Source organism: Manduca sexta, chromosome 19, assembly GCF_014839805.1.
Source record: "Manduca sexta isolate Smith_Timp_Sample1 chromosome 19, JHU_Msex_v1.0, whole genome shotgun sequence".
Taxonomy (NCBI): Eukaryota; Metazoa; Arthropoda; class Insecta; order Lepidoptera; family Sphingidae; genus Manduca; species Manduca sexta.
Window position 1 is genome coordinate 2620071 of NC_051133.1, and position 19589 is coordinate 2639659.

General features: G+C 34.9%; 1 protein-coding gene across 3 annotated transcripts in view; it reads left to right on the top strand.

Annotated features, from left to right (window-relative positions):
• Positions 1 to 19342, top strand: part of LOC115441082 (spondin-2) — an 81813-nt gene extending 62471 nt beyond the window's left edge. For 2 of the 3 annotated variants that reach the window (XM_037440423.1, XM_037440424.1), the window contains exons 4-8: positions 11331 to 11435; positions 11734 to 11913; positions 15949 to 16169; positions 17796 to 17980; positions 18328 to 18530. In XM_037440423.1, coding sequence (XP_037296320.1) covers positions 11331 to 11435; positions 11734 to 11913; positions 15949 to 16169; positions 17796 to 17980; positions 18328 to 18530 — 894 coding nt within the window. Of the gene's footprint in view, positions 1 to 11330; positions 11436 to 11733; positions 11914 to 15948; positions 16170 to 17795; positions 17981 to 18327 lie in introns of all 3 variants that reach the window. The other variant, XM_037440425.1, reaches the window with a different exon arrangement.
• Positions 19343 to 19589: the final 247 nt, after the last annotated feature.

Consider the following 19589-nt stretch of genomic DNA (forward strand, 5'->3'; position numbering starts at 1 on the left):
GTATTTGGAATGCTAGCAGCCGCTCAATGTACTGGAAGTACTGAAGCTGAGTTCTTTGTTACCGAAAATCACTCTAAAGTAAGAAGTTTTCGATATAAGACCGGTTATCATTACTGCGATTTGGTCGCTGAGTAAATTTGGTCGACAAGCTGACAAAACCTGTTCGCTTGATTGCACTCGTCTCCAGCTTAGTAATATAGAGGTTGGTAATTGATAGTTTTACAGTTGTTGAATTCTTGCTACCATAAAAGTACTTAAGCATATTTTTATATTTTGGCCTGATTTTATATATTTATTCTAAGATATTCAAGCAAATTAGTGGCTTAAACAACCGAAATAAATTTACTACAGCACTATAAGCTCTATATTTAAGATAAAATTATAGAACAAAGCATCATGCTCCGAAGATAATTCGATCCTCAATTACTCAATTACACCACCAGAACAACTCACTATTTACCCAATATTTCCTGTAATAAAAGAACAGTAGCTTTATGTCGGTGTTTATTGGCAGTTAGGTCTAATTTCGTTTGTACCGTTTTGCTCCATGGTTTTATGTGTTATCTATAGGTTTATAACCGCAATTGGGTTAATGGATTACTCGATAATGGAAGAGGAAAATGTATTTTTGCCGCGTGTATTGAAGACATCATTACGCCGTAAAATAGAACGAACTTGTTGCACAGGTTTAAAATAAAATTCGTTAATGATGTTTTCGATTTTCAAATAATGTTCTTTCGGGGTGATTATAATTATGCATCATTCATTTTCTTTCATTTCTTTTTATTAAATATTTCTAGATCACGTTTTGATGTAGTAATGAGGTTAACAATCCAGAAATACGTTATTGTTTAATATTGTAATATGAAATGTTTTGGTAATTTTTTACTTATGAAACTGACAAAACTATTAAGTATACATAATGTTATTTGAATTCGCTAATAGCTCATACTTTTAACGGTAACATAGAAACTTCTTGGTTGGGTGGTATATAACTTTAATATTTCATAGTATGACTTTATTTAATCTAAAGATGATTTATCTTTCTAGAGAAATATTTTCATTAATATTTATTGCAGTAATAAGGTTGAAGATATTGTGTTTCTAATTAGCAAAACATGATAATACATTGTACTTGCTTGTACGAAACGTCATATTCACAACTATTTATATTACGCGTGTTAAGGCAACCTTACTCTACATTCATATCTATACTATATTATATAAAGCTGAAAAGTTTGTTTGTTTGTTTGAACGCGCTAATCTCAGGAACTACCGGTCCAAACCGAAAAATTCTTTTTGCGTTGGATAGCCCTTTGTTCGTGGAGTGCTATAGGCTATATATCATCACGCTATACCCCATAGGAGCGGAGCAGTAATGGCTAATCTCAGGAAATACCGGTCCAAACTGAAAAATTCTTTTTGCGTTGGATAGCCCTTTGTTCGTGGAGTGCCACAGGCTATATATCATCACGCTATACCCAATAGGAGCGGAGCAGTAATGGCTAATCTCAGGAAATACCGGTCCAAACTGAAAAATTATTTTTGCGTTGGATAGCCCTTTGTTCGTGGAGTGCCACAGGCTATATATCATCACGCTATACCCAATAGGAGCGGAGCAGTAATGGCTAATCTCAGGAACTACCGGTTTGAACTGAAAAAATCTTTTTGTGTTGGATAGCCCTTTATTCCTGGAGTGCTATAGGCAATATATCATCACGCTATGACCAATAGGGGCGGAGCAGTAATGAAACATGTTGCAAAAACGGGGAAAATTATAAGTTTTGAGAGCTTCCATTGCCTGCGCTGCTTAAACAGTTAAAGTTATGCAACAATGATGTATGACGAGATTGTTCCACTTTAAAAGTTCTAAAAAATATATTATAAAACAAAGTCCCCCTCTGCATCTGTCTGTCTGAACGTGTTAAACTCAAAAACTACCCAACGTATTAAGATGAAATTTGGTATGGAGACAGTTTGAGACCCTGGGAAGAACATAGGCTCCCGGGAAACTACTACTTTTATAACGGAAAACTTTAGCCTGAAAAACTATATAACGCGGGCGGAGCCGCGGGCAAAAGCTAGTATTATATATATTTTACCATATATTATATATAATTATGTAATATATGGTACAATATATATATATATATATATATATATATATATATATATATATATATGAATATTATATTCATCCTTACCTATTCAAAACTAGCTTTGACCTGCGATTTCCGGGATAAAAATGCCTCTTTATATTCCCGGAATAAAAGCCTATATTTTAAGTTAGACCTCTAGTAATAAATTGTTTAAAACTGCATTCAAGTTCATGCAGTAACTTTTCTGTGACGTGTGTACAAACAAAAAGATAAAACATCTAAAAACTGCTGTTTTGCTATAGAGCAACGGAAGCCAGTATTAATAGTAATACTTCTAATATTAGTTTTTCAATATCTATAATGTGCAGGCATCAGCCTCTTACACTTCATTATATTATGTAAAATTTTATAGGCCCATCGGTTTTAGATTTATTATCACTTCCCGAAATAATATTAAAATTGAAATTATAAATAAAACAAAATAATTGAGTATAATATTAATTAATCTCGCCGCACGAAAGTAAGATAATTAAATTGTTGAGCCCAGGAGGCTGATGTAAAAATGTTGATTACGCAAAGCTTTGATGGTCGTAATAATTATTAGTGCTGTCGTTAAATCTCGCAAATGATTCTCGCTAAACGAGAATTTTATCTGGAAGGTGTTCTCGTTCTCGGAAAATTTACGGAATTTAGCTCGGTTTATTGTATTTCTTGTAATTTGTTTTTCGGTTAATGAATTTTTTTTTTTTTTTACAAATCATAGGAATTCCATACTATCAGTACAACTGAGAATACGCACTAAGTTAAAAGCTTATTTCGCGCATTCTTTACAAACCCGTTACAGTAATTAGAATTAATTCGTTTGTCGCCTTCGCAACCTGGGTTCTATTTCTAACTCGGACACATGTATTTGGGGTTTTTTACACGCTTTATGGGGGATTGAATCCGCTAGAACTGTTCGACATCAGTCAAGCGGCTGGTTGTATAACAAAGCCAAGTTCTTCCTCCAATTGTGGAAATGTATGTTGTACCGACCGATATTGATTTGAACAAACTCACTACCTTATTCACTATAAAATTCCTATAGCATTAAAAAGTCAGTTTATCTACCTAAAAATACCTTTAAATATTAAAAGCTGTTTAAGATAGAATTTGTAATCTTGAATATGAAATGTTCTTCTATCTCTACCTTTTGTCAATACTTCATCTATACGACACTCCTGCTTCTGGTGGTAGGATATATTTTATATCCACCCGGATAGCCACCGTATACAACGTGTTAAACCCGCCATAGTGGCCCACGTAAGTGCTTCGCGTTCTGGAATCAGCCTGTGTATATCGGATTCCAACAGGCCGGCATAATTATGTCGACTGCCGAGGGTTAACCATCTTTCATCAGTCGACAATCTATTGGACCCCAATCCATTTACCAAAGGGGTCACTTTTTAGTGCCCGTATAAAAAAAAAACTCCGTCTTACCATTAATAATTTGTTAATAGGGAACCGGCCTATGTTTGATTTTGTTCATTATTCTATATGTAATGGTTAATTTTACGAAATAGAAGCACTCCTGCGAAAACTGCATAAAAATTGGTTAAAAAATGGGCTAGTAATTCATATTTCAAATATTGTAACGTGCAAAAATGAGCGCGTTGTAGGGATATCGCTTTATCTCTTTCTTTTGCACGCGTCGTAATTCCCGATGACGTCAGATGTGGGTATTTCGTCTCTTTTCTGTTTTTTGTTAATTACCCCTTCCACCGACATTCAAGGACTTAAAACTTGTTGATTTTTTACCGGATTTTAATAAATCTCTTTGTGTTATAATTTACATAACGTAAATATTTGATAATAGTAAAGAACAAAAATGAGTCCGGTACCCTATTGCTCACGATCAGGTACAGTGGAATTTCGCCGGGCCCACAAAAACTCTTATTTCACAATACGAGTACCTCTATTTAAATATCAAAGGCGGTTTAAAAGATAAAATCCGTGCTGGATCTTACATCTGCCCGCGACATGTTAATTACCAGCTCCGCTGACCTGTCTGGAACAGATCTTTTCTAATAAATTAATTACCCTTAGAGTTTTCGGTTGTAACGGAAAGTAACGTTTTGATTAGGGATGTCATGTTACGATGTTTTTAATTGAATTTGTATTTTGGTGTGTAATTTGTAAAATATGGGTTTCACAGTATACTTACCGGACGGTGGAAATTGCGAATGATTTTATAATTTTACACAAATCCGAATTAAAGTATTAATGTTGTATTTTTCAAGCACTGTTTTGTAGGTCTGATAAAATTATTAGGTTTATTAATCTTTACTGATATATTAAACCCGATATCCTTTAATCGTTGTACCAAATTTCATGAGAAACATTTCAATGGTTTAACTTGGAAACTGTGACAAAATTTCACATTCTATTAGAAAATAATTAGTATGAAAATATGTTTAATTTTAAAATTGAGAATTGTAACCAAGTTAAGTAAAATATAATTTCAACTAGGTGTTGCTCGCGGGCGACCGCGTGAAAAATCTTTCTCGCTACAGAAGTTCGTAAATCATTGTACAACACCGTCGTCAACTATTGAAAAATGTAAATAAAATTCTAATTATTTCCCACAGGAGCAAATTACCGGGATAAAAAGGAGCCTACGTATTAATCCAGGAGTTGGTCTATTTATGTGCCAAATTCCATACAATTCCGTTCCGTTAATTTTGCGTTTACTTCTAACAAACATCCAAACATTTTCACAAACTCGCATTTATATAATAAGATCTCCAAATACAAGAGTAGGTATCCACTTACACCACTAACGAGTAACCTCATGCGACAAAGGTCGATACTTCGCCTCCGTCCGTGTAGACGTAAGATCGATAGTGTTTGGTAAAGAAGTGTGTAAACACCCCATTAACCTCACGCCGTCACTAGTTACAGGTCATTTAAACTTTATGAAGATAATATTTTAGTAGAACGTTTTTAATTTATTTTAAGATCACGTTAATTATTTTAGTAGAACGTTTTTAATTTATTTTAAGAGCATGTTTAATAAGAAGGGTTTTAAATAGTAAGATTAATTCCGATGCAGTCGAGAGAGTTATGGCTAGTGTCCACTAGACAAAAGTCGAATCGTATCGACCTAATTTGCCTGTTATACTAACATATAACGCTGAAGAGTTTGTTTGTATGTTTGAACGCGCTAACCTTAAAATATAAAGCAGGACTTTTATCTAGTAAAAACATTTTCACGCGGGCGGAACAGCGGGCAAAAGCTGGTTTACAATAAAACTACGTCATCATCGCACATACGGAATAAATGCGATTCTATTCAATTCGACGCGATACGCAATTGGAGTTGTAGTCAAACGCCTTTTTACAATTTTTTACGCCAATAGAAAACAAAAAAAATATTGGAATAACATATCGAACGACAGACTTATCGCTAGAATGTCATTCCCATTTTTTTTTCTATTAGCGTATATGATTGTAGAAACGCGTCCTGGCCTCTGCTCTAGTCAACGTCAGACTTTGCTTCTACATACCTAAGTGCGTGCTAAGGTCCTCAGAGAAAACGCATATAAAAATTAAGTTTAAGTTTGTTCAGTCTTAGCCGTCTAGTTATTGACTTTCTCTGCTTATCGTCACTTTCCTACGTATCTTTTAATATTTTTTTTATAACATACAGAGGACTTTTACACAACTGAGTGTTTACTGTAATGAAATAGTTATTAAATTAGACACGTTTAGATACTTAATTACGTCTCCAAGAGAATAGCGCTGTAGAACGAAATACGAATTCTTCCTAGGTCGGCTACTCATACTACTAATAATAATAATAATAATAATAAGTAATTTATTGCCTTTCAATTAACAAATAATAACAACAAATTAAGCAAACATAATATTAGTGAAAGACAAAAGGAAATGACTCAGCGTGTGCTGACCGAAACCAGAGTTTAGATCAGCGCTGGTTTTCAGTCACTCCTATCTCCCTATGGTCTTGTGCGGGAGTTAGCGTAATTAATGGCGTAATTGCAACGGAAAACTTCAATTATGAAAAATATCAAAGGAACATAGTACATACAAAACAAAAAGTGAAGCAACAACATATAAGTTACAATAATTAAAAAAAAAAAACAAATAACAAAGGAATTTATAAAATGAATAAAGTAAATAATAATAAACTTTAAATTAACTTGAATTTATTATTAATGTGTGAGTGTGTGTCTGTGGGTGTGTGTGAGTGAGTGTGTGTGAGTGAGTGTGTGTGTGTGTGTGTGTATATGTGTGTGTGCGTGTGTTTATCAACAACAGAACAATTTTCTTATATGTAGGGTTATAATATTTGTAAATATATTTCCTAGATGTAGAATTCCCCAGCGGGAGTGTTTTAAGTTCTCTGCAATAAGCTGTCTTTCTAAAAGACCTACTTTATATTTTTTTTTGAAGCAGCCTAGACTCATTTTTTCCCTCAAGGGAGGAGGCAGGTCATTCCAAATGCTCGCTGCAGAAAACCTAAAGCCACCCCTGTATCGTGCAGATCTATGAGAAGGAGTCACAAGCAGATTTTGTGATGCTGAACGAAGTCGATTAGTTTTGTCCTTCACCCAAACTAGTTTTTCATATAAGTATTCAGGTTTCTTGTTCCAAATGATCCTGTGAAGTGTACATGCGTATAACAACTGTCTTCTTGAGGTCATATTTAGGATACCTTTTCTATTTAGAAATGGCGTAACATATTCCTGACGTGGAATATTAAAACAAAATCGCGCACATGCATTTTGAACTCTTTGAATTGCCCTTTCTGTCTCGGAATTTAGTCTGGGTCCATATATAGAACTGCAGTAGTTAAACTGGGATAAAACAAGTAAATCTGTTAAAAGAATACGGACTTTTTCAGTAATATATGGTCTAATTTTATACAGTATTTTTAACCTAAAAAAAGCATTTTTAACTTTGGCATTCACATGTTCTACGTATTTCTGTTCCCTATCTAAGATGAGGCCAAGATTTCTTGCAGAAGTAACACATTCAAGTACATTATTATTTAAAGTTATTCGCTCTTTACAACTAAGGACTTTATCAATTTGCAGTTTTGTGCCCATTACCATCATTTGCGATTTGGTTGGATTTAAGACTAAGGAGTTATTTTTAGACCAATTGTATATATTACGAAGATCACTATTAATCTTATGAATAGCTTCCGTGGTATTATTGTTATCGAAAGAATAGTACAATTGTGTGTCATCAGCATATAAATGGTATTTGCAATATTCAATGCAATTAGGTAAATCAGCTGTAAAAAGAGTAAAAAGGACAGGACTTAAAAGTGAACCCTGCGGCACCCCTTTCTGTATCGACTTAAGAGCTGAGAACTTCTTTTCACCGTTTAGACCTTCGGTAACTACCCTTTGTTCTCTACCTACTAGAAATGATTTGAACCATTGGCAAGTGTTTAAAGAGAACCCATAGTTTTGTAATTTATTCAATAACAAATCTGAATCTAGGCAGTCAAATGCTCTTGAGTAGTCAAGAAGAATTATGATACTGCTTTTACCCATATCAGATGCTTGAGTCAAGTCATCTGTAATGTGTAGGAGTGCTGTTTCAGTGCTGTGTTCTTTACGGAAACCAGACTGGAATTTTGGTATAATATTATTCTCATTAACATAAGTAAGAATTTGATTTAGAACCACTTTCTCAATCACTTTTGACAATACTGGCAGAATAGAAATAGGCCGAAGATCTTTCAGTTGGGTTGCAGGGTTCTTTTTAGTCAATGGTTTAACTAACGCCCTCTTCCAAGAAGATGGGAATGTATTTGTTTCAATTGACCTGTTTATAATATTTGTTATTACAGGTAGAGTTACGTCTAACGTGGCTCTAATCATATCTATATTAAGTGTATCATACCCCGATGCCTTAGTTTTAATATTATATAGAATTTTTTTAACTTCGCTATCCGTCGTTGGTTTTAAGTTAAAATTGTCACTATGTGACTTTATAGTTTCAACACATGGCAGGTCTACCAGATCTGCAACGTCGTATTGGGGTAAATTTAAAAAGTGGTCATTGATTAAATCAGGATTATTGAGGTGGTCAGAAATTGAATTTGTACAGGGTTTATTGAACATTGTTGTGTTTTTTAAACCATTCCATAGCAAAGTTGGGTATTTTAAATTATCATTTACAAATGTATTATAATATGCTTTTCTCTCCCGTTCGATAGTTGCTGTTACTAGATTTTTGAGACTACGATAGTATTTTTGTGAACTTTCTGTTTTGTTTTTTTGTGCTTTTATCAATGCATCGTCACGCAATTCCATCATAAATTTTACCATATCTGTAACCCAAGGTTTTGATTTGTCTTTTACTACTATTTTCTTAACTGGTGCATGGACATCAAATAAGGTTAAGATAAAATTATTAAAAGTGTCAACCATGCAATTAACATTATTCAGACTGTTAATACTATGCCACGGAATTAAGTTCAAGTCTTGCGTAAAGAGATCTAAATTGATATTTTTCAGTGATCGCAAAAATTTCACTTGGCGTGGCACCTTGGGCATTTTTACATTAAAATCTACTAATATCGTGGCGTGATCACTGAGACATCTATTGTGAATAACTTGCACTCCTAAGCATTTACAAAAGCTATTAGTCATCACGATATCTATTAATGTTTCGGAATGATCGGTCACTCTAGTTGGTTCTTTAACTAGTTGCTCTAGATTATGTTGATGACAAAAATTCACTAATTCTTTAGTATGGGGTGATTCTGTTTGGCGCAAATCTATATTTAAATCTCCTAAAATGCAAATGTGGTCATAACGAGCCATATGGTTTATCGAGTCACTGAGTGCATCTAATGCATCTGAGACTGCTACACTTTCAGGTCTGTATGCTGTACTGATAGCTAAGGACGTTTTTGGTAAATTTACTTTGAGCCAAAATTGCTCTAGGATAGAAGACGGGTGCTGTCGTACTCGATATTGAATACCCTGTCTAATGTAAAAATCCTACACCACCGCCTTTTTTCCCTTGTCGAGCTCTATGCAGAAAGTTGTAATTTGGTATGGCGGGTGCTTCCTCCGCTATCTTTAGCCATGTTTCATTAATAGCCATAATATCGGGCTTGTGATTTTGAATATTTGTAACAAATTCATCCCTTCCTGTATTTAAGGATCTAGCATTTAGTAACCCTAACTTTAAATAGCGTATCTTTAAGTTAGCCATTATTTTGATGTTTAAATTTTCGTATATTTAACTACAATTAGAATATTTACTATGATGTGAGTGTGAAATGTAATGCGTTTATTGTGAGTGTAAAGTGTAGCGTGAGTTTTTATAGTTATTATAAGACTAGTGTTGTAATTGTTTAAATAAAACGAATAACCAAAAATTAATGAAAAACTAAATATTAACAATAATATAACTATGTCACTATTCTGAAGTGTCAACAGTTGCTTGTGGAAGCCCAATTTTCGTGTCAAGGTCCTCAATACACCAGATAGGTATAACAGGTTTGCCCTCCGCTTTCCGTACGTAAACTGTGCCGTCACGAGTCCAGCAGAACTTGAAGTTGTGGGTTTGAGCGCGTTGTCGAGCTTCACGAAATAATGTCCTGTTGGTCTTCGTCAGCCGTTCGTTTATAAATATTTTTGTTTTGGTGCCAGGAACAATGTCTTGTGAAGTGAGCGGCCGTCGTTCTTTAGCAGCTTTTAATATCTCTGAGCGTTTAATCCGACGTGTAAGCCTAAGTGCGATAGGTCTTGGTTTTTCTTTGGACGTATTGGTCTGTTTCGGTCCTACTCGGGATACTTTGTCAACGTCAGATTCATTTAAATCGACGCCGATTTTTTTAGCTGTTATCATAGCTATGTGAATAAGACTTTCGCCGTGATGCTCCGGGAACCCAACTAGCTCCAGCTCATTTGCTAAGTGATCGCGTTCGCGCTGATTGAGTTTATTTTCAAGTTGAACTATTGAGTTTTTCAAGTCAAAAATCTCATCGTCTTTCTCCTTTATTTTATTGTTAAGCTCATCAAACCTTTGATGAAGCGTCTCCGAAACTGTATTTAATTTTGCACCAATATCAGTATTTTGTTGTTTTAGATTTAGAACTTCTTGTTTCAATTGTCGAATTTCGGAAAGAAGAAGAGAGATGTCGCTATCGTCGGAGGATCGTGTGTACAAATTTGTTCCTTTCAATCGGGCGGCACTACGCGTTGTGTTTTTATTATTACTTGGTGTAGACATTTTAAATGATTCTTTAAATAAATTTAAACAAATTTTAATACACAAAAAGTCTTTACAGCGGCAGCGGGTTTCGAACACACGTCTCAACACTTAAGTTTTTGTCAAGAGTTCTGTTGGTGCCGCGAGGCCAACAAGTGTTTTGGCTAATCAGTCTAAATAAATAAGTGTATACGTTAGAACAATGGATTTTATAACAATAACAGCGCTGTGATTTTATATTTTAAAATGTAGGTGGTTAACCGTCACTTTGTTACTTTGCACTTTTTTGCACAATTATGCACTGTTCACACTATTTATCACAGTTTTATTGTTAATTTTGAAATTTGTCCGTATGGAGGTGGTTAAATTAATATAATAGACTTTTGGACTTTCTTTTTTTTTAAAAACAGATATAACGGTTTTAGTTCCAAGTCGTAAAGATAGTAATTATTGTCACTTTCAGTGCAATTGATTGCACTTACATAACTCCACTAAACATTTAAAATGTATGAGACAGTATGCACTTCACTTTTTCGTCTATACTATGTCCTAACTATTTTTAAGCATTTAAAATACGCGGAGCCGACGTTAACCGTGGCACTAGCGCCAATCAACTACCATATTTTATCAAAAATGTATTATTTTTATATCAACTCAGATTGTTACCCCCTTATTCATAAATGTTATTTATCTAAGGCTTTTTTTATCTGACACCTTGCTGTTTGTTCAACTTTGTTTAGCTGACAGCCAACTAGATTCAAGTTGTATCTTAATATTAGCCAATCACAGCGGCCCTATGTCTACGCACTGCGAAGGCTGCCATGCCGTCAGTACTGAGAAACGACTTATCACAGCAATGCTCCGTCCTTAGATAAATAACGTCTATGAATAAGGAGGGTTAGAGTTTAAGTATTAGTACTTAACATTTTTTAAATAATAATAATTATTATTTAATTTTTACAGTATGTTAATTCGATAATATTGTTATAGGTTTCCGTGATGGCAAGAATGGTACCTTCCCCGGACTGGTTCATTGGAGTAGACAGCTTCGATCTTTGCGTTGATGGCAACTGGCTGGACAGTATTACTATTGAGGTATTATAACTTTTTATGTTCGGAAATATAAATAAAATTCTTAGGTGATACTTGAAAAATAATTTTAGTCGTTGAATATTCTGACAAACATGTAAAAATTTAAATTATTTTGTATAGAAAGTGTTTTGTATGATTAAAACTTATCTTTATCAGTAGATTTTTTTTGAGTTGGAAATATTAGCCAATAATTAAATCTGATAAAATTTTTAAAAACCGCAAAAGGAAAAAAAAACTATATCTCCAGTAAAATTATATCAAACAAACCTAAGTTCAAAAACTACATCCTTTTTCCAACCAGGTGGACCCCCTCGACGCCGGCACCGACAACGGGTTCACCTTTACGGCGCCCAACTGGCCGACCGCACCGCAGGGAGTGGCCTACCGCATCACCTCCAAATACCCTTCCCATCCCGCCGGCTCCTTCTTCTACCCCCACTTAAGAAGACTGCCACCCATCGCCACGTTCCAGTTTATTAAGGTAATAGGAATTGACTTCGCTTTATGGATTGTTTTTAATCGTAGCTGAATGTAAGAATGAGAGTTAATTGTTAACTAATGAAAATAAAGCATTTAGGAATACCTAACTGCTACAAGTTATACAATAACATAAGCGAAACCGCAAGCAAAAACAAGTGTAGCATAAATAGGTCACTTGAAACATGGTACTGAATTTATTAACTCATAATTTTAAAGTTTTTAGAGACGTTTATTGCAATTTTTCGCTTCAATTTATAAGAAAGTTTATTCCTTCAACGGTTTTCAATTCGCTTCAATAAATATCTGCTTATTGGTTTTTATTTATGTTCTATGAATCACTTAGCTCTCTCGTTTCGCCAAGATATTTTATTTATCCAACGTGTATATGGAATAGTATAGAAGCATGGAACTTTACACACGAGTACCTTGAGTAATGTAGGGAATGAAAAACAAAATAAACATCAAGTTCTATACCCGAAAGGGTTGGCAGAGGTGCAACCAGGGAACCCACTTTTTACCATGTGTACTGTCCCATGATGTGATAGCCTATGATTACATCGGGCACATATTCCAGACTCCGAGCTACTAACCAGAAAATGGGAGGATTACCTTCATAAATTTTACTCTTTAATTTTACTCTTTAAGGATATAACCCTAATCATATCACCTATTCCCATATTTGTGACAGCTCAAGGGCACGAAGTAGACTGCCGCTTTGACAGCTTGCACCGCCTTTTATACCTTTTGTTCTTAGTCAATAAATATAACTACCCTCCTTTATAATTTATGTTGAAGCAGACTAAACGACCTACCCTATTCCATAATATTGTTATTTTATGAATATGTAAGCTATCAAAATCCGGCAATCATGACATTTGGTTACAATTTTGAATCATAGCGTACAAAGACTTCTTCAATAACATTCATCGAAGTGTAAAACATTTGCTAGAGACTTAATAATGATCACAGAGAGTAATTTGATGCAGACGGAGCTACGAACAGTCGACAGCCACTTGTAAGTCATCCATCTGGGATAACGAACCACATATTAGATTCTAGAGAATGAGCAATATCTCTAACCTAGCTTGTATAAAGGCATGTTGTCAAAAAAATCATTTTAATAATTAAAGGACTCTTGAAGTAAAAACTATGCAGAATGTTGTATACGAATGTTAGACGTTAAAGTTTTATTTCAATGCAAACATTCGCTTAAATATAGGAAATTATTATAAAGACCATTGACGTATATTCTATAGACACGAACGTCCATATAAACTATTTTTCCAAATCTGAACTAAAATGGCAACCAAAAAGTCACTGTTATAACCTGTTTATTCACTTAAACAACAAATAATTTTACTTATTTAACTAATATTTTTTATTCAAATCCAGGTTTTCACTTAGACTCGAGTTCTTATATTATGAACGCCGCTCTGTAACAACCACAACCTGTTAATGTTGACACGATACTATAGAAGTTGTATGGATTGCAGTTCAATTCAGTTGAACACATTGAATTTTGGAACGCCAAATCTAGTAGGTAGTACATATATTGATGCAAGGGACTCTTTTTTTTTAATCGTATCAGCATCTACACGAATTATGATTGCTATATCTTAAGCGATATCGTTTATATATTGAATAACACTAATTGCAACGGAATTAAAAGATACTTTTATCCTTCCATTATCTAACTCCAGCGTGAAGTTGACAGAATACACTTTTCCAATGTTGTTGAAGTAACGATTTTAGATTTTTACGATCGTTAGCTTTTTGCATCAATCCTCTTTGAAAGGCTTCTAATGTATTTGTCAACTAATTTCTTTAATAGCGAATATCAACAAAACTCAAATATTTCACGAGTTATAACTTAGGTGAACAACAATCGCGACTAATACTTGCAGGTTTGATATCTAAGAAATCTATATATATATATAAATGAATCCCTATTTCGCTTGGACACGCCATCACGCGTGAACGGCTGGACCGATTTCAAAAATTTCTTTTGTTGTGTTTGTCAGGAGAAGGTTCTTTTGAAAGAAAAAAATCAAAAAAATTGCGCGGAAAATTATAAAATTTAAGAAAATTTTACGAAAATATTAATTTTATATAACTGTCAATTATTTGAAATAACTGTCAGCGATTGACAGAATGCGCGCTGCAAATTCATAGTTAAGATGGGACAACGTCTCTACAGACGTTGTCTAGTAAAAATATAAAATGTAGTTACACTTAGCTTTATAAAACGTTATCATGATTTACAGTCGCGTGCAATGACATAAAAAAACACACTGACGGAACTTGTGATTGACATTTCTGATAATACAAGGACAAATTCGTATAAATGTTAATATTTATATTGACCTACTTTTTGTGACGTCAATAAAGAACTGATTTACAATCTGATATTATAGAAACATGATTAATGGAAAGGCTCTTAGACTATGATTTTAAGTCATCGTTGCCTTTTTATTAGTCAAAAGACTAGATTAAGTAGTGGATTTGGCCTATTTGCCTACAAAATATAATTGAAATAAAACTATTTAGATTTTATCTTATTTGCCTACAAAATATAATTGAAATAAAACTATTTACAGATTTTATCGTGGTTTTTTATATTATTATTTTCTCCCGACGTTTCGAAGACTGCAGCCTTCATGGTCACCGGACAGACTGAGTTGTTGGTCGTCCGCAAGTCAAAGTTACAACATCTACGTACATTAATTACCTATCTTGCATTCGCGTAAACGTGAAAAATCTTTATAAACTATAATTTTAAATAGAAAATTCTAGACTTTGGTCACACAAACTTCTCATCTACCAAAGCTGACTTATATACCGTCGCCTACAAAACTGATAAAGCATTAAAAGCAATATCATAAAATGTGAAGCGTCCATTTTGTACTGCAATACTCCCGTGGGAAGAATTGAAATAACCGGACACCACTTCTCTCTAACATTATTTACCTTGTAGCTAGCAGCTGCAAAAATGTATACTTTATTGTCCTAGTGGAGTTTATTCCATTTTTCAGTGGAATATGGGTCAACGAGTGTCCGTTCTTATATTTACTTTATGAGTGCATTTGGAATAGACCGCGGTTCAGTAAATATAGTTTGGGCTGAGATGTGAAAGGCAGGTAATTGGATGAATCGAGGCAGAAGTCCAATGTAGTTGGATAGGTTTTTGGTGTATGCCGATGATTATTGATAATGTTAAGGAATATACCATTACATCTTGTAAAAAGATAATTCAATTTTGTAGTTTGGGATATCTTTGGTATTATAAATAATAATATTATCAGTCCTGTATTATATTCTACTACTGAGAGGGGTTTAAGTCTCAGTTCACCACGCTAGCCTAATTCGGGTTGGTATTCACCATCCAAATATTTGGTATTATTCTGGTTGAACTAAATAAATGTCATTTTAATAGACTGGTTTATATGCACTTTAATATATTAGTTTTAATATGAAATAGGAATATATTATAACGTAGGTACATTTATTATCCACCATTATTATCAATTTACTAATTATTGTTAAAGGCTCCCCATTAAAATAATTTATTGAATGGCTAATGATGTTTGCATTTGTTAATACTAGTTAATAACAATAATTATTTATTTAATAAAATATGTAAGCAATAAAGTATTTAATCTCGTAATATCCAATTAGTTTTATTGTTTTTAGATGCGATTTAAATTATCAGATATGACACCAACGACAATGAATTTAGAGTCTATGGGTCCCACTTTAATAACAGCAACAAAAGTTTTGATAGATATTATTTACCCTCATTGTTTTTTATGGTTCCAATTCCAAGTCTTTTGTGCTCAGTAATTACTCCGGATTCTGGAATTTGTGATGGCTATAGGTTATCACTTCATGCAACGAAGCACACATGGCGAAAAGTTGATCCTCTGGTTACACCTCTGCCTCCCCCTTTGGGCATAAAGCATCATTATGTTTGCTTTCTTATTCCCAATATTTTAAAACCCAATCATAGCACAGTACTGCCAACATTCACATTGTTTAGCTCCGCGAATACGAGCTATCAGAAGTGTTCCACCGAGCCAGCGACGAGCGAAAATACGACGTCCTGCAGCTGGACAAGCTGAGCCACAACAACATCGACGTGCTGGACGGGAACCGGGCGCTGTCCGTCGCCGAGGAGGTGGAGCGTGCGGAACAGGCACCCAGGATATACTCCGATGGGTCGCTCACCACGCCTGATGGGGCCTACTCCTACTACACTTTGTAAGTCTGACATCATAAAAAAGTGCGCTGGGATAATACCGGACCACGGGGTTATTCGTTCAAGATTACTGCTAAACTGCAAGTTAATAGTAGCAAATAATTTCGGTGTATAATAAAAACAACACTACTAACTTCTTAAAACAATGGGATCACCCGTTAACCTGTATTACCCCAATACACTTTAATATATATATGTAAGCTTTCCTATTTACTAGTACCAAAGAGACCGTGTACTACAATTGTTACTGGTAAGTAAGGTCTGAGACTAAATTCCAAATTTAGAGTTTCATATTCATCAGTGCTGAATGGAACCACGTATACTCTATCATCATCATCATCAGCCTACAACTGTCCACTGCTGAACATAGGCCTCTCCTAGGGCGCGCCACGTTGCGCGGTCCTCCACTCTCCTCATCCAGCGTCCACCGGCGATCCTACGAATATCGTCGTCGTATACTCTATATATTTACTGAATACTGTAACTGTTCTTTTGTGGTTTTGGTCGGCTATGGATGTTCTGGAGCTGATGCTGATAAGTCTTCTTTTATTTCTTGCTAAATAAAGCCTCTTTTATTTCTTCCTCAATAAAGTTCCTTTTGTTACATATTTAACATAATGTCATGGTAGTAGATCTATTTTTCTCCAGCCTCGACAGCAAACGAATTATGAAATCTTCTATAGTCGTATACCTTATTATAAACGTAGATATATAGTATATACAAATTAAATTCTTACCATAATGAAACATCTTGAGCAAACCATTTCGCTGTCTGGCGTCACTTCATTAAGTTCTTAGAATTCGTCTCAGTCTGAAAAGTTGTGACATATAAAGTGCTATAGCATTCCAAGAATATCAAACAAACTTAATGTTCGGTTTATGTGTCAACAAAAATATCTTCCAAACATTATATTGGGTTAAGAGTTTTAGAGGTATTCTAGAATTTCGTACGATAATTCTAACCTATTCTAAAGTTATGATAAATAGAAAAATAGTCTGAAATTTTATATAACACTTTGAAATTGTTTTTCTGATGTTGAGATATATTTTATATCCGCCTGGATAGCGACCGTACACAAGATGTTAAAACCCGCCATAGTGGTGCTATTGTCTCGCGTTCCAGGATCTGTCTGTGTATATCCAGTTCTAACGTGCCGGCATAATTGTGTTGACTGCCGAGGGGTAATCAGCTCTCGTTAGTGGACATCGGACCGCATTCCACTTACGATCAGTTGCAGATGGTTCACTATGCCGTGCATGTGAAAAAAAAAACGAACTTCACTCCGTATTTCGGACAAAAAATGGTAGCGTTATATTCGTGTGCCGTTTTATGAATTTCCTTCCTTATTTTCTCAATTTTTATTACTAGGTTTGGAAGGGATTAATAATTCTGGTAGTGTGGGCAATCGTGGGCAGAAACACACCTAAAGACGACCATTCTACGTTTTCCTACTCTCTTCACATTCGCCTCTTACCTGCTAAACCTAATATATCTTTAAAAAAAGCTTTGTTATTCATGTAAGCATACAAAATACAAAAGGCTCTTATGAAAAGTCAATTCAAAAATAAGCATAATTCAAATTTAGGTAGATCTTTTCTATCTGCTTATTCTCCTTTATTCGTTTTAGATCGAACACGACATCAAGTACGACCGAAGAGCCCCGCTCGGCCAACGAGCTGCCGACGTCAGGGCCGACCGCGAGCGAGCGGTCCGCGCTGCGCAGCCTCGCGCGCCGGTACCGCGCGCGGCGCCGGCGCAAGCTGCGCGTCGACACCACCGACCCTGCCGAGCGAAGGAAGCGGAAAAGAGCTAGTGAGATATCTAATATTGTTAACACTAATTTCTTAGTTGTTTCACTAACATTTATCAAATATTTACGGTATTTGAAAAAGACTCATATAGTTTTGTGATATTTTGGCAAGGTACCTCATTTGCGCGTGATTTCTAAGTCGAGATAAAAGTTAAGGTTTGCACAATAATTTGTCTGATTGAGACGTAGATAACAGCAATGTACTTCATAATGCTGTCTTGTTACATTGAAACCAGAATACGTCTAAAATGAATTGTCTATTTGAGACGTAGACAACTTACTTCTTAATACTGTTTTGTTACATTTAAACCAGAATAGGTCTAAAATGAAAAATGCTTTTGGTGCACAGGACTGTTAGATTGTCGCGTGTCTGACTGGGGCGAGTGGAGCGCGTGCCGCAGTGACGGCGGCTGCGTGGGCTCAGCGTTGCGCACGCGCAGGATCATCCGCCGGCAGCGACCGGGCGGCGCGCCCTGCCCGCCCACCGTCCAGTCCCGATGGTGCGCTACTAACTGCACCCAATCTGACAACTGGCGGAACAACCTCACGTAATTCGAAATTCGAACGGTTGATTCAAAATTCGAAGTTTATTCTTTTTACGACAAAATTCATTTCCAGCTAGGCACTTTATGTTTTAAAACTTCGACGTTAAAGACTTTTTCCGATTTTGGTTGACTTCGTTATTCTGTCTGTCCGTCCAATTTTTTTTTAACTATTTCGGTTTTATTGGAATTTTTGGATGTAAATTCATCGGTGTATAAAACTAAAAAAGTGTATAAAATAAATTTAGTAATACGACATGAAGACTTATTGTTTCCCGCTGTACCTAATTAAGCTTCTTCCAATTGTTTCGTTTATTTGTCAATTGTTAGACGTTACTAAGACTTAGGGTAAGTGGAAAGGATTTTTTAAATTATTTTACGTTTACATAGTATTACAGATGCTTGTATTAGTATAATTTTCGATAAATTCCGATTATTAATAGAATTGTAAAGCAGATTTCCAGCTCTAGTACAAAGTCATTCGTGTCTTATGCTGTAATGTAACCTACTTAACCCCTGACAATATTACGGGAGATGTTAAAATAGATGAGATACATATCGTTTACGGAAATGATTACTTCGTGACAGTTCAATAAAACGTAGCATGTTTAGTGAATGAATCCAAAGATGCAGCTTTTATTTTTCATACTAATAAGTGTAAAGAATTAAATAAGGTAAGGTTAGGTGAAGCCTTCTGTAAGACTTTTTTAATTTCTATTGAGTCGGTTTGCTTAGTAGTTATGGTTAGATGCCGTCCACGGAGCGAAGGGGATAGTATGTGTTTCGTATACAATACATAAATTGTTCTTCATTTAAATAATTCCTTTTTAAAAATATATTATTTCTATTTCCATAAAATAAATGCTATTTTTTTTTAAATCAATTTATAAATAAATCCACTTATTAACTAATTATTTTAAACTCTACATTGTGTACTCTAAGGTCGAAACTCTCCTAACCGCTTCGTTCCGTGTGCTAATTGCATGATGAAGTATTTCGAATACGTTACGTCCTCTATTTAAACTCGACACTTTCAATATTTCGTGTTTCGAATACTCTGAGACCGCTT